Raw genomic sequence first — 13875 nt, 5'->3', positions numbered from 1 at the left:
AACTCATAAGAGCTTAAGAGTCCTGCAGCCCTTTATTTATCAAAGGTGGCAGAGAAGTTTAAATGTCACTGAGTGTATCTTGTGAACTTATAAACAGAACTGACATGGATAAGTACTGATGCTTAGGGAAGCAAGTAAGAGAGAGAGGAGAATATTTTTCATTTCTATTAAAACATATCTTGGGATAGATTTTAAACAGCTTTCCAAGGCAAATAAATTGAAGGCAGAAAGCAAAAATGGCCTATAGAAGAGAGAATTACTGTAAGATTCCAGAAAGCAGCAATTGTAACAGAATGCTTTTGTTTGTTATAAAGAGACTAATGGCTGTTTTGGTAGTAATAAGACAACGTATCATAAATTTCTGCTATATTGGATATTTTTAGAGATTCTTAATTTTTCAAAATCTGCTTCTGTAAAGTTGAAAACCTTAGTTACAGATCTCTTTTTGCTCACCCTTCTGTTCAATTTAAACAAAAAACGTTCTTGTTCAATCAAGGTTTTCTACAACCAGTATTTCTGTAAGACTCAGATTTGAAATAGAATCACCTCCTTGAGGTTTAGTGATTATTGGATCAAGAAGTGTCCTGGCTATGACAAAGACACAGAACTGAGCTTTTGCTATTATTAGCAATGTTTGTTCTCATTCTGCAAGCTATAGATGGGCAGGTATTTTCTCTTGGTATTTATCTGACTACCATTACACAAATCTCAGCCCTTGTCCAAATCCACACAAGGGAGTTAGAGCTGACATTTAATCCTTTCTTTTGCACAGCTCCTCCTAAAATCACTTTAAAAGCTATGGGGAGATCTTATTGCTGTCTTCAGCCACCTCATGGTACAGCAAGAAAACCAGACTCTTCTCAAAGGTGTATGGTTACAAGAGGAAACAAATACGATTTGAAACACAAGAAATTATGATTATAAATCAGAAATACACCCCCCCACACACACATTTTTACCACAAGGGTGGTAAATATTAAATCTGGCATCCAGAGACATGACTGGAATAACAGTCCTTGGAATTATCCAGCTCTGGATATCTGGAGATCTGATTTGGTCAGATCTGCTTGAGTAGAAGTTGAACAAGATGATCTCTTGAGGTTCCCTAAAATCCTAAAATATTTTGAGGCTGTGTGAATTTATTTGACATAAGTTATAACTCAAAATTGTCACCATCATCTGACATTTGCACTGAATGCCTGAGTACACCTTCAAAGAGATGAAGCTCCTGTCTGGCATCACGAAGAAAAAGATGAGAGAGGAAATCTCACTAATAGCTGCTGGATGAGAAGGCCAAGAACTCTCCCACAGATTTCACATGACTGCAAAAAGGGCAAGAAATAAATCATAAGGAGTGGGAAAGGTAATAACAATGACCCAACATGACCAGCTGGGCCAGGTCATGACAGTATAGCAAACTGCACTTTATGAAAGAGTCCTCACTTCAGGCTTTGGGGGCTCTAAAAATGTTTTTCTTAGAAAAACATTTTTCTAAGATGTAGCTATCCCATCTATGAAGAAAATTCTCCAGATGTGGGTTAAATGTAGGTGACAGCACTTCTACTCTCATATGTCAGAGGAGGCTATGAACTGTTTTTTTCCTAACTAGCTGAATCCCATGAGTGTTTTTCCAGGCTGAAAGTTTCTTGCTTTTAATCTGATGTGGAATAAAACTGTCTTCAAACACAGAACTTCTTCCATGAGGAAAATCTTCTCTGCCAGCTAGCCCAAGGGTTTTTGAAGCTGGTTTCTAAGGATGCACACAGTACACAGTTCTTTCTGTGACAGAAAAGACAAAAGTTGACATGCAAAGACAGTTTCAGTTCTCTGTTTCCCTAGATTTTCTCCTTGGGCACTGCCACAATTTCCCATTGTTGGAGATCTGAAAATCAAGAAGGGATATTTCTTCTCCAGTCCTTGCACTGCTATTAAGCTTCAAGCAGGAATTTCATTGAGGGAACTTTTTCACTGCTATTACAGAGAGGTTCAGACTAGACTAACCCAGTAACTCCCTCTGGCCTTAAATCTTGTAAGAATGCCTGCCTTTTCAATGTTAAGGAAATATTGGGGTTTTATGTCCTAAAATGTGAACTCTGTAGGGCAAGAAAAGCCTTTGCTTCATTTCTTGGTGCAATGTTTGACATATTGACATCCTGTAAAGATTATCATAGTACTAAAATAAAGAATGGTCAGGAGGCCAGAAGCACCCATAACTCTCCTTTTGCCTCTTGTGTAAACCCTCTCTTTAATTACTTAACTGCTATTTCTCTCTGATACAGTATTTTATTATTACCTACTTTTCTTGAATGCCCATCTGATCCGTCTTAATGTTCTTTTAATATCACTTGGAATGGGATAATAATATTCTTGTACTTCTCCAGCACCTTAAGCCCTGACAGGTCCTAGTGTGCTTAACAAGGAGAAAAAGAAAAGGGAAGTGCTTAATTCATCAGACAGTGCAAGGTCATGCAAGACATCAGACAGAGAAGAAGACTGATAAAACTAAAAGCACTGGGGTGTTTGGAGGGGCAGGCTTAGCGCATGGCCCTGTACTTGCAGCAAGTGCAAAGCATCCATTGAGCTTTAGCTCAGCACCTGCAGGAAATTGCCAGGGTAGGTGCTGATGTGATGTGGGTGAAGCGCCAGCAGGATTCTTGCAACGCTGATGCTGTGCGTTATGTCTTCAACAGATCCTTCCACATGGGCTTTTTTTAGCTCTCCCAAACACTGAGAATTGGAGTAAAAAACTACACAGGATCTATCTGGGTAAGGACAGGGAACACTGAAGGGTGTGGAGATGCACATGGAAGTTCTTGGAAAACCATTTATTTCATCAAGATACCAGTCAAAGAAGTGAGCTTCTTGGTTTTGACTCCACTAAAGCAGGACAATGCCTGTGCTGGGAAATTGGAGAGGGAGGGATCACAGTAATGAAGGCAAGAAATGAGGATCTGAACAAATGTCTGTGCAATCTTAGAGAAAGCAAATGAACACAACATGAGTATACAGCTGGGATATGAGAGAACATAAGCTCAAACTGGGCATAGGGTTAATGCCCCAAGTGACAGTCCTAGCACAAGAAGGTGCTAGGAGGAAATGTGAGCCACCCCATCCATAAAGTGATTGAAGAAGCAGGAGGGGTGGTGCAGGCAATATTTCAAGCACGACTGGCTAGAAGCCTGAAACTGTCAGGAAAATCATATTCCGCCTTGCCGAGAGTGGCTTTAATTGGGGCAGAAGCAGACACCTGAACTGAAGGAATGAGGATCCATTCACTCTTCCTCCACATGGCCATAAGTGGGCAGGACCAGCCTCAGCCATAAGTCTTACCTATGGCAGTCACAGGATCCTTAAAGAAAAGCACAACTGCTCCTCCAGCCTTTTCATTCCAGCTCCCCTCAGGAGGCAAGGCAGAAGAGATCACGTCATTAAGGATCTGAAGATTCAACAGAGTTAATGCTTACTGCCTCTGCAGGCCTCCTGTAAGGAGCTGCTACTGGGGAAAAATAGATGCAATTCAGTAAGGCCAAATGCAGCTCCTTCACCAGTGCAGTAATGCCAACTGCACAGAGCCAGCATGGAGGACTGGCCAAGAAGCAGCTCTGAAGGACATGGAGATCATGAGCTGAGTAACAATCAATAATCATCTGCTGTTCCCTAAATAAATGAATAAATAAAGAGGGCGAACATTAGACTGGAATGGATGATTTCTGCTACCTGTTAAGCAGGATTCAAAACCTTCCTGCCTGCTAGGCACTGACAAGGATTCAGCTGGATAATTGTTGCCAGTGCTTTTATAGCAAAATATGGAACATTTGGTAAGTGTAACACCAAGGATGATTAGTAGTCTAGAAAATACATCATAAAAGGAAATGCACAATTGGGATTGTTTGGCCTAGAGAAGAAGCAGTGTTATGGCTTCAGTTGTCACTTAAACTTGTAAAGTCCTGAAAGGATGAATTTTCACTGTATTTACATGCAAATACTGGAAAATACCTTCAGTTACATACTTCTTGGGGAAAAAAGGAAAGGACAAGAAGAAATGAGCACCAACAGCAAAGGTGGGTTCTCCAACTATGCCCATCCTTAAGAACTGGTTAGACAAGGCTCTATCAGGATTTTTGATGGGTAGATCTCTTGAGACCTGGGCACTGCCCCAGGCTTGGGCATGATTAGTGCAGACATTAATAAACAGAAGCTAAACCTACACAGTACCAGCTGTTACAATGGCAATCCCAGGGAACGACTTGACAGAGGCTGCGGCCACAGGACTGTCTGCAAACGGTGAGGGCAAACACCTCCAAATGCTTAGTGCACTGCAACCCTTAGAGGTGCCTCTAGCACTGACTGACCTCTGGGCTAATGGCACATACTTTCTGCATGGGAAAGGTGACCTCATGGCCTTACATTAAACAGGAACACACTGTCAATCAAGCAGACCTTGGTAACCTTCTGCTAAGAGCAACATGACAAAGAAACCACAAAGGCCGTAGCAGTGCTTGACCTCCAAACTGGCTGAATATCAAGTTTGTTTTCTCTCTCATGTTCTGCAAAGTTGTTTTGCATATGTCTGTTACTCCATGGAAAAAAGTATGTCTGACAGTCCAGTTCTTCAACCAACATGGACATTCCCTGCAAAGTTATTCTACAGAGGAGACAAAACTTTCTCAAGGATCCCTTCAAGATACAACTACCCCATCCTCCATGGGGTTTACACAGTTTTCCCCAAGCACAGCCTGGTTCCTACAATAAACACAAGGTACTAGATGTAGGAAATTATAATATGTAAACACTTTTTTTTATTTGGTATCATTCTCCCATTCTGTACCGTCTCTCACTCCCCATCCAGGGAAGCAAGTTGAGCTTGTGTGACTGTTGGGAGCGATGTCACCTGTGTTCCAAGCTGCACGGAAAGGAGGCTTGGATTTGATAGTACATAGGCCATAGGAGAACCTGTGCAGATAGAGACGGAGAGGATGGGTGAGACCAAGCTCTGATGTGTCAATTGGCTTTGGCCAAGAAAAAAAAGAAGGAAGACAAGGTGAGAGAAAACCACCCAAGAGTGTAAAGAACAAGAAATGACATGACAGAAGATGTGTGAGAATTTCAGTATAGGGGCCTTGTCACTAGAACCAGTTTGCCCACTATGATTTTGCCTTATCTCATCACTTTTCACAGAGGGGCATGGGGACATTCCATTTATTATCTACATAGGTTTCCAGGTCCTGCTGTTACTTTCTTCACCAGAAGAAAGTCATCACTCATCACTCTCCACTGCCAACAGTGTAATCTGTTCTACTGTAACCAGTGGTAAATCAGAAAAGGATAAAAGGTAGGTTGTGAAAAGATGGGGGAAGATAAGAAAGTCTTCAGCATCAAGCAATTCATTTTAGGTAAGCAATTCTGATTAACAAAGGAAAAGGAGAAAGATAAAAAGTTAACAAGCTATTCTGTAAGTCTGGTTTCCCATGGAAACCATATCATGATGGGGTTATTCTGTTTTTGTCTAATGGGATACATGTTCCTATTACAGCTGCTGTTCCATCTGAAGCTCTCTCGTCCATGGACTCTACAGTGTCTAGCACAGATAATGCTATAATCTCTCCCTCAGCAGGACATTTCTAGCTTTCCTCTTCTTCACCCAGCTAGTTTTCATGAAGCATAGCATGGAATTTAATGCCTTCCAGATCCCCGCTCTCAGCCAGATGTGTCATTAGCCACTAGGTTTAGAGGAGGGCTGATGAGCATAACCTGTAACATGGACCACTAACAATTACAGTACATTTTATTATCTTACTACAGGCCTAGGAGGAATGGAGATGTGCAGCAGGCACATAGGACACACAGTATCACAGATTTTTGGCACAGCCATTTCTGACTTCTAGACTGGGCCAGCCTTGAATGCAAAAACACCAATGTGAGCAAAAGGCTGCCACAGAGGAGGCCCTTGCTGGGAATGAATTTTTGCTTAAAAGACAATCTAAATGCGATTCAGTTTTGTATGAACAGAGCCCTTCCAGAGGCAAGTGTTGCCTTTGTGGAAATAACAGTGACTCTACAGATGCAAACAATGGAGCTACATGCTTTTGCATTGCTTGTTCTGTCACTAACTGACATCAGCCACTGTTAATCATGGTCTGAAATGTATGTTTAAGAAACAGTGACACATAGACAAGTTCCTTCATGAAGCCTTTTATACAGGGAAAAGTGAAAGAAAAGAAAAACTGCTGCTCAGGCTAGCTAGTGGCACTGAAATAAATGGGTCAGGCATCAGAGTTTCAGTAGGCACAAAAGGTGAAAACCTTGTCTTCCAGAGCAATTAAAAGTCAATGGATTAGTGGCTTTCACTATTATTTATAGAAACCCCGCTGTGCACACAACATTATTGAAATACAGGGGTCAGGTCCTTGCTACTGGATGCCTACACTTTTGCTGTTGAAGTTAATGGGAGCTTTGCCAATCAACTCTGTGGCAAAAGCAACTAAATCTAAAATAGATGACATCCTGGGCTCCATTCAGTTGATGGCTCAAGCAAAGCTTTTGCCAAAGCCAAAAATGTTCTGCCTGCACAGTACGGATTTCATCCTGGGACAGGTGAAAGAGGAGAAGTAGCTAGAGAGGTGTTAAGATTCAAAGATGGGAAGGCAGAAAGATGGACTTAATGTCACAGAAAACATCCTCTTTTTCTTTCTTTCTCCCATAAATTACAAAATATAGATTGAAATCTAAATGGCTGCATTCGAGCATCTCTTATTCTTCAGTTTTAGCAGGACTGGCTGTTTTCTAATGAATTATTCTCTTTCTAACAGCAAAGAAAAGAATCCTGTGGAAACACACCTATGAAAAGGTCATGGATGGAAGCCTGCACTGTCATGTGATTCAACACATTTGAAAACAATGTCCTAATGGTCTAGCCAGTTTGGACAGACCCCAGGAAGCACCAACATCTATATTTGCAAGTTTTCGGGGCTTTGGACACGCTTGTGATACTGGTTGCACAGTTGTTTCTTCTTCCACTCATTCATTATCATACTTGTGCTCTGAATTCTGACACAGACTGCCTCTTTTTGTCTCACTCTAGTACTTCATTTTCCTCAATCTTGCAACATTGCAAATCAGAAATCAGGTATCCCAGACACCCCCTCCACTCCTCTGTGCTGCTGAGAGACCAGTCTGTATTCCAGCAGTATCTCCTGACCTTAGCTCATGCCTTCTCTGCAGACCCTACCATGCAGGGAGCTGATGATGCTTTTTGCTCATGTCTGTATCAGGAAGAAGTTGAGATTCTCACCAGCTATTTCAAGTAACACAGGCTAATGACCAGCTGTTCAATGGTACTGACCGTGCCCTGAACCTAGCCAGGGCCCCAAGAATGTGTGTTAGTCCAGGATGAATAATTTGAGGTCACTTTAATTCTAGAGAAGTCCTGAACATGGCAGGTGCCTACACACTGAAGACATTACCTTACATGAGCATGAAATCCAGACACGCACCTGCAGGAGTGGATCTCACTGGTCAGGCACAGGAGGCTGGTGAGCTGTGGGGCAAGACACCAGCCCCAGGGCCCTGCTCCTAGACAGTCTTACCCTGATCTCTAGACTGGCTTCAGATGTGAAGGATGAATTTTACTTTAAGAAGTGTTATCATTAACTGTGATGATTCTAGGTATTCATAATAATCACATGGCTTTATAATAATTCATTAAACTTTAGCTTTTTTGTCCTGCAGCAGGGTGCTCCACAGCCTAGTCACATCTCACATGGAAATGCATGTCTCAATATCCATTTTGTCTTCCCTTCCAATTTTCTTGAAGGTCTTCATGTTCTCATATTAAGGCTGGTATCCCAAAAGTCTAGCAGGAAATTTGGTGGGAAGAATAGTCTTCATCCAAGCATTTCTACTGAATACTGAGCTAAGTCCAAGCTACCAGCCTGTAGGTAAGAGTCCACAATCTGCTCTCTCTGATCCTCCATAGCCAACTAAATCTACCACTACTGACTTTTCAAATCTCCATCTTTCCAGCATCTTTCCCCCAAACAGAGAAAGAGAAATGCAGACTGAAAATGATAGGTAAGAAAAGATGTGCACATGCTCTAACTGACAATATAACAAGCAAGCCTTGAAACACATGGCTTTCCAAATTATCTCAGTTTCATTTAAGAATGGTTTTCTATTTATTTTCAGTATAGCTGAAAGCACCACTTCTGAGACCCTAAACTCCACAGCACTGCTAGCTCCTTGTGACGTGGGCTAACAGTTTATCCCCTGATGCTAAAGGACTTTTCACCCGTGCCTTTTGCTGGTAATCCCCATGACTTGCTTTCAGCTTGGAACCATACCAAATACTGTAAAACATTTTTTAGAGAGGAGCTCATCTTAGTTTCTTTCTCTTGCAGAACATTGTCAGAGATCCAGGAAAGCAGACAAAATTCTACAAACACTAAGCATTAACCAAAACAGAAGAAAATACTCCAGCATTTTTCTTCCTCACTTTTTCCCCAGAGCTTTGCTGCTCAATCCAGGGTCTCAGAATTTGCTGACACAATGGTGCAGGACATTCAGTCATTGAAACCTTTGAAAATGCCAAGCAAGTCCCTGAAAGGAAATGCCATTGCCAAGAGCTGAGTTCAGTCAGCTTCAACCATGTTTATCTCTCATTTTCAATGAAAGCAGCTGCCTTTTTCAACTGCCAGACCAGAGCAGAGTTTGCCCTTCATGCCCTCAAAACACGAGCCCAGATGCTGTGATCCCCTGGTCATCAGATCCACTCTTTTCTTGCCCACATCCCTGGTTTTTCTTGACTAACATGCAAGGATCAGAACAGTTTCACAATAATGAGTCTCCCTCCTTCCTATAGTCCTCAGGACATTTTTAAATGGAAGAATCAGCTTACCCATAAGAGCCACAAACCAACATGAGGAGCTTAAAATATAAGAATTCAGTAGCCTGAAATATTATGCATGTTGGGCAATCATAAATTTAAAGCAAAAATCCCTACCGATTTTACTTTGCATTAGATACTAAATAAAACCTACTTGCAAAGCCAGATTACTAAGAAACCTTTTTGGCTGTTGTTTTGGTTAGGATTTTTTTATATCAAAACAGGATTAAAACATCTTTTGGAGACTCGCTGTCATTTTATCTGAGTAAATAAGCTTAGAGCGCCTAACAGTCAATTTATAATGAAGGCTTTTGTTCTTGTTACTGTGATGCAGCCCTGCAAATTTGCCCACAGCTGCAGCAAATTCAGATGGTTTTGACAGGTAAATAAAATACTGTTTAGATCTGTCATTGTTATTAATCAGCAGAGTAAAGAAGTAGCAATTATATTTTGTTTCCAAACAGATAAATTTTTATCATGATCTTAGCAGGGGTGGTATAGAATAATGTGCATCTATAACTTTTACAGTTGTGAGGGTCCAAAATATGAAGTCTTGGTCAGCTGTTGAGCTGTAAAAAAAATGGGAAATAAAGGCTAAACCAGTAATAAACACCATAAAAAAAAGGAACAAGGAATCTGGGATTTAGCCCTGTTGGAGTTTTATTGACATAAGCACCAAATAAACCAAACTGCAGGTCTTGACATCAGCTGCACCAATTCAGTGCTCAGTTATTCTGAACTGTACTTCCAGGAAGCTGTGTCAGGATCTGGCTGTGCTTTGAAACCCCACAGTTTGGGCCTCCATAATGACTTGTGCTTCCCAGCTGCTGCAGGGGCAAAGGTTTCAAATACTCCTCAAGCAATGCCAATGAACAAAAAATTATTTGTGGAATAAGGTACTGCTCAAGGCGGAGTAGCAGAATACAGCTGCAAACATCGTATTGTATTGGTCAGAAACTGTGAGAATCAAAAAAGAGAAATCCTGGTGAAAGTGTTATGAGATGCCAGTCACATCTGCTCAGCTCCTCACTCAGGTAGGCTGGCAGATGGTCAGCAAATAGTCTCACTTTTACAATGCAACCTACACTGGTTTTCAGAGTGAAAATTAGCATCCAATTATTTTCAAGCATTAATGTTCTCCAAGGAAGCAAGCTACCTTTTAATTCTGCTTAGGCTCTATTTGCTCTGACACGTAAGCCAGTCTCGGAGGTGCCTACGTCTTGTGTACACAGGCAGAATGGCAAGCCAGGGAAGAGTACTAGAAATGTGGAATAATGCAAATTCCCAGGAAGCGAATTGCATGGCTTCCAACTTTTAGAAGAGATGGGGACAAGACAAGCAAGAGAAGAAGGTGTACAGTATCTCCAAAAAATAATTATTTCCTCCACTCCCATCTGAAAGCCTGTAGTGAAAACTGTGTTTCACAGCTATCTGCCAGCTGCATAAACCATTAGAGAAGGCTACAGTCCATTGAGCACTGAGCTGGGACCTATGGAACCCTTGGTATGACACATCCAGCAGGGCTGTGGATATTGGGATTGGTTGGTGGCAGGCCCCGGTTCTCCCAAGGGATAATGGAAATCCATTCCCCACTTTCCAGCACCCATCACCACCATCCTCAAACCCACATAAGGGAAGGCACAATCACTGCATTACAGATGTAGGGAACTTTGGGAAAGGCAGGACGTGTACCAGAGCATGGCCACTTTCAAATGAGCACTGGTTTTCGCCTTAGCAGAGCACACAGGTCCATGAAGGGGCAAAAACACCTGGGGTAAAACCCACTTTGCATCAGATTTCAACGTATCACCTTACATGCCAGAATCTGTCCCCAAAATGGAAATAGTCAAGTTGAACTTGGCAACCCTTTTTCATACAAGGATCCCCTATTATGACAGGTAATTGAATTATCCTGAGTAATAATGGTTATGTGCACATATGGGCTTGATCCCACATGAGGAGCTCTGCAGCCTTCCTTGCACCTGCAAGCTGTGTCACGTCAGGTACAAATGTTGCTGGGTGCATCTATGTAAGGAAGTTGCCAGCCATGAGATGCTTTTAATTGTCATTAAATATGGAGCATAATGCTCCAGGGTGGCATCTTATATTCTAGCATGGTTGCATTTGTTTCATTCTCCTGTGTGGTGGAGGGAAACTTCACTGGCCTACCCTCAGTCTGTACCACGGAGCACCTCAGGGCTGCATTTTCAGCAGGTACAATCGTAGCCAGCCGTGTTTCTCCTGCAGATAGTGCAACTGGGAGCATGGGAACGGTGGAGCACCTGCACAGTTCCTATTAGCCATCCCCTGGGAAACACTGAAGTGGGGTTGTCTTGTGCCATGTGTTTTGTATTTTTAAAAGCAAAGAGTACATTGAACTCCTCTGCATCACTTTTGGAATCATTGCAACTGGGTACCCACAAAGCACCGAACAGCCTCCCTTGCTGAGATGTGCTCGGCTCTATGAAGGTGCCAGCATGTCCCTCCTGCCATGCCACGTTTGTACGGCTCTCAGGCTGGGCATGAGTGCCCGGGGCAAGGCTGCCGGGAAGCAGAAGAGGACGGAGCACGCCTCCACGCCACACCTCCCTGGGAAACACTACCGAGGTGCAAAATCTGGAGCCCGGGGCCTGGGCAGAAGGCAGAGCCCCTTTGGGTGTGGGTTCCTGTTCCGAGCAACAGGGACAGCCCCTCAAGCAGCAGGCCCTGGGTCCCTCAGGCCGGAGCATCGCTGCCACCGGGCCCGCCGCGGCGCCCAGCCCAGCGCCCACCGCCCGCGGTCGCTCACCTGCTCGGGCCCCTGGAAGCAGATCCTGCAGAGCGGGGTGCGGATGCCGCTGTCGACACTGCTGCCCAGCGAGTAGCGGTCCTCGGCCTTGCCCTTGCCGAAGTCATCCGAGGAGGTGCTGCTGGGCAGGGAGGCGGGCGGCTCCCCGGCGGGGCTGCCCCACTCCTCGGCGGCCGGGCTGCCCGCGCCGCCGCCGCCGCCGCCGCCCGCCCGCCAGCCGGGCCCGCGCCCCCCGGGCGGTGCGGCCCCCGCCGCCGCCTCTGCGCCGCCGGGCATGGGGAGCGGCGGCGGCGGGGAGGGCGGCGGCGGCGCGGGGGGTCTCCGCAGCAGGAAGACCTTCAGGTCATTGAAGAGCATGCGGCAGCGGCACTTGAGGAGGCCTTGGTTTCGCAACATCTGTCTCGGACGGAGGAGCCCGCAGCAGCAGTAGCAGAAAATGCCCGCGCCGGGTGGTATTAACATGTGCCTTTCCTTGGCAGGCGGGCACGGGGGAAAGAAAAGGGCAGGAGCCGGGCGCCCCGCGGCCGGGGGGGCTCCGCGGCGGCCGCAGTGCCGGGGGGGCTGCGCTGGCCGCCGGGGAGCGCACAAAAGCAGAGCCGGAGGGCGAGGGGGCCGAGTCCCCGGCAGCCCGCTGCGACCCGGCGGGGACGGCGATTGAAAAAAAAATCCACACCAGGAAAAAAACCGACTCTGTGCTGCCGAGGGATCCTTTCCCCCTCCACAAGTTTGCTTAGAAATCAGCGGGAGGAGGAAATAAATCTCCCACGCCCGAGGGTCCAGGGGCGCAGGCGGCGGTCTCGGGAGAAAGCCCCCGATCGGCTCTCACAACTCCTAAGCCTGTAAAAAAGAAGGGTCCACGTCTCCGGTGGGTGTGGGGAGGAGAGAGAATATGGTTCTCTCGACAGTATTTGGCATCTCAAGTAATTTTCCTTTTTCTTCTATTTTATAATAATTTTTTTTCAATTAAAAAATAAAACCCGATCACACGATTCCCGGTGTGCATCCAGACAAAATAGCAGCTGGTCTGGCTATCAAAATGCAAAATTGGTAGCTGTTGTTATTATCAAAATTGCCTCTTTGACAAAAAAGACCTTCACATTGTTTGTGGGAAAACACCCTACGTTTTCAACACTGTGCTCCCAGGTGGCTTCAGATTTTACCGTTGCCTTTAAAAGATTTCATTGTAAATATTAAAAGTCCGGAAAGAAATAATTAGCATTCAATGAGCTTAATCCCAGATGTACTGAGACAAATATATTTTTATATATATAATATATATATCATATATATTTTATATATATTTATATATTCTGACCTTCTCTATTCCAGCAGCTGTCTGGACCACGCACAAAAAAAAAAAAATATCAGGGCGAAATTGATGAGGGAAGGCGGCTGTATTATTCCCTAAGCTGTTACCATCCTGGACCAAAAACCCACGTCGAAATCGGATCTATTCTTCGCATGTAATTGACCGGCGAAACGTGGATCTTACATGGTCACGTTTCCTTTCCTCCTTTCACAAAATAGGAACGTCATCAAACGCATTGGCAGCTTGTACAGACCATTGTGGATGGCGAGGCGGTCGGGGCTCTATCAGCAATTGCAGGGACCTCCTTTTGATGCATTGGACGAGGCTCCTTCTTTCTCTCCTCCACCGTCCCCACCTTCATTTTCCTCCCCTTCTGTCCTCCTCCTGCTCTGACTGTTGCTCTCTCTCACAGGCATTGACATTCAACCATCGCAAGTCTGTCGCACTCTCGCTGGCAGGGAAAAAAATCGGAGCAAATAATTCTCTTCTTCCTCCTAAAAGGCTCGGATGGAGCACAATGCGCCAGACATATGGGGCAGCATGGCTTATTTTTCGTGCGGTTCCTACCGCTTTGGCAACATCGAGCTGGTGTGTGCGTGTGTGCCTTCCTCCCTCAGCAGCAGCCTCCTCTCCGCTCTCCCATCCGGCTTGCCGTGATGATGTTGCTGTTGCTATCTCCCTTGGATGCAATGGGGAAGGCAGATTGTTTGCAGTGCGAGCGGGGATTTGCAGGAAGGGAGGGGTGGGACGTGGCCGCGCTCTTCTTCCTCCCCCAGCTTGAGGAAAAAAAAAAAAAAAAAAAAAAAAAGAAGAGAGAGAAAGAAAAAGCAAAAAGGCGGGGTGAGAGGGGGAGAATCAAAGCGAGGAATGGAGCCCTTCCCAACCTTTGATGCCCCG

General features: G+C 44.7%; 1 protein-coding gene across 2 annotated transcripts in view; it reads right to left on the bottom strand.

Moving 5' to 3' along the window:
• The window catches only part of MARCHF4 (membrane associated ring-CH-type finger 4), a 107458-nt gene extending 93805 nt beyond the window's left edge, over nt 1–13653 (bottom strand). For both annotated transcript variants that reach the window (XM_054515397.1, XM_036386563.2), the window contains exon 1: nt 11670–13653. In XM_054515397.1, coding sequence (XP_054371372.1) covers nt 11670–12131 — 462 coding nt within the window. In that variant the 5' untranslated portion in view covers nt 12132–13653. The remainder of the gene's footprint in view (nt 1–11669) is intronic.
• Between the last annotated feature and the right edge of the window lie 222 nt (nt 13654–13875).

Source organism: Molothrus ater, chromosome 7 (genome assembly GCF_012460135.2).
Source record: "Molothrus ater isolate BHLD 08-10-18 breed brown headed cowbird chromosome 7, BPBGC_Mater_1.1, whole genome shotgun sequence".
NCBI classification, from domain to species: Eukaryota; Metazoa; Chordata; class Aves; order Passeriformes; family Icteridae; genus Molothrus; species Molothrus ater.
Note: the sequence above shows the minus strand (reverse complement) of the source record. Positions and strands in the feature narration are given on the sequence as shown.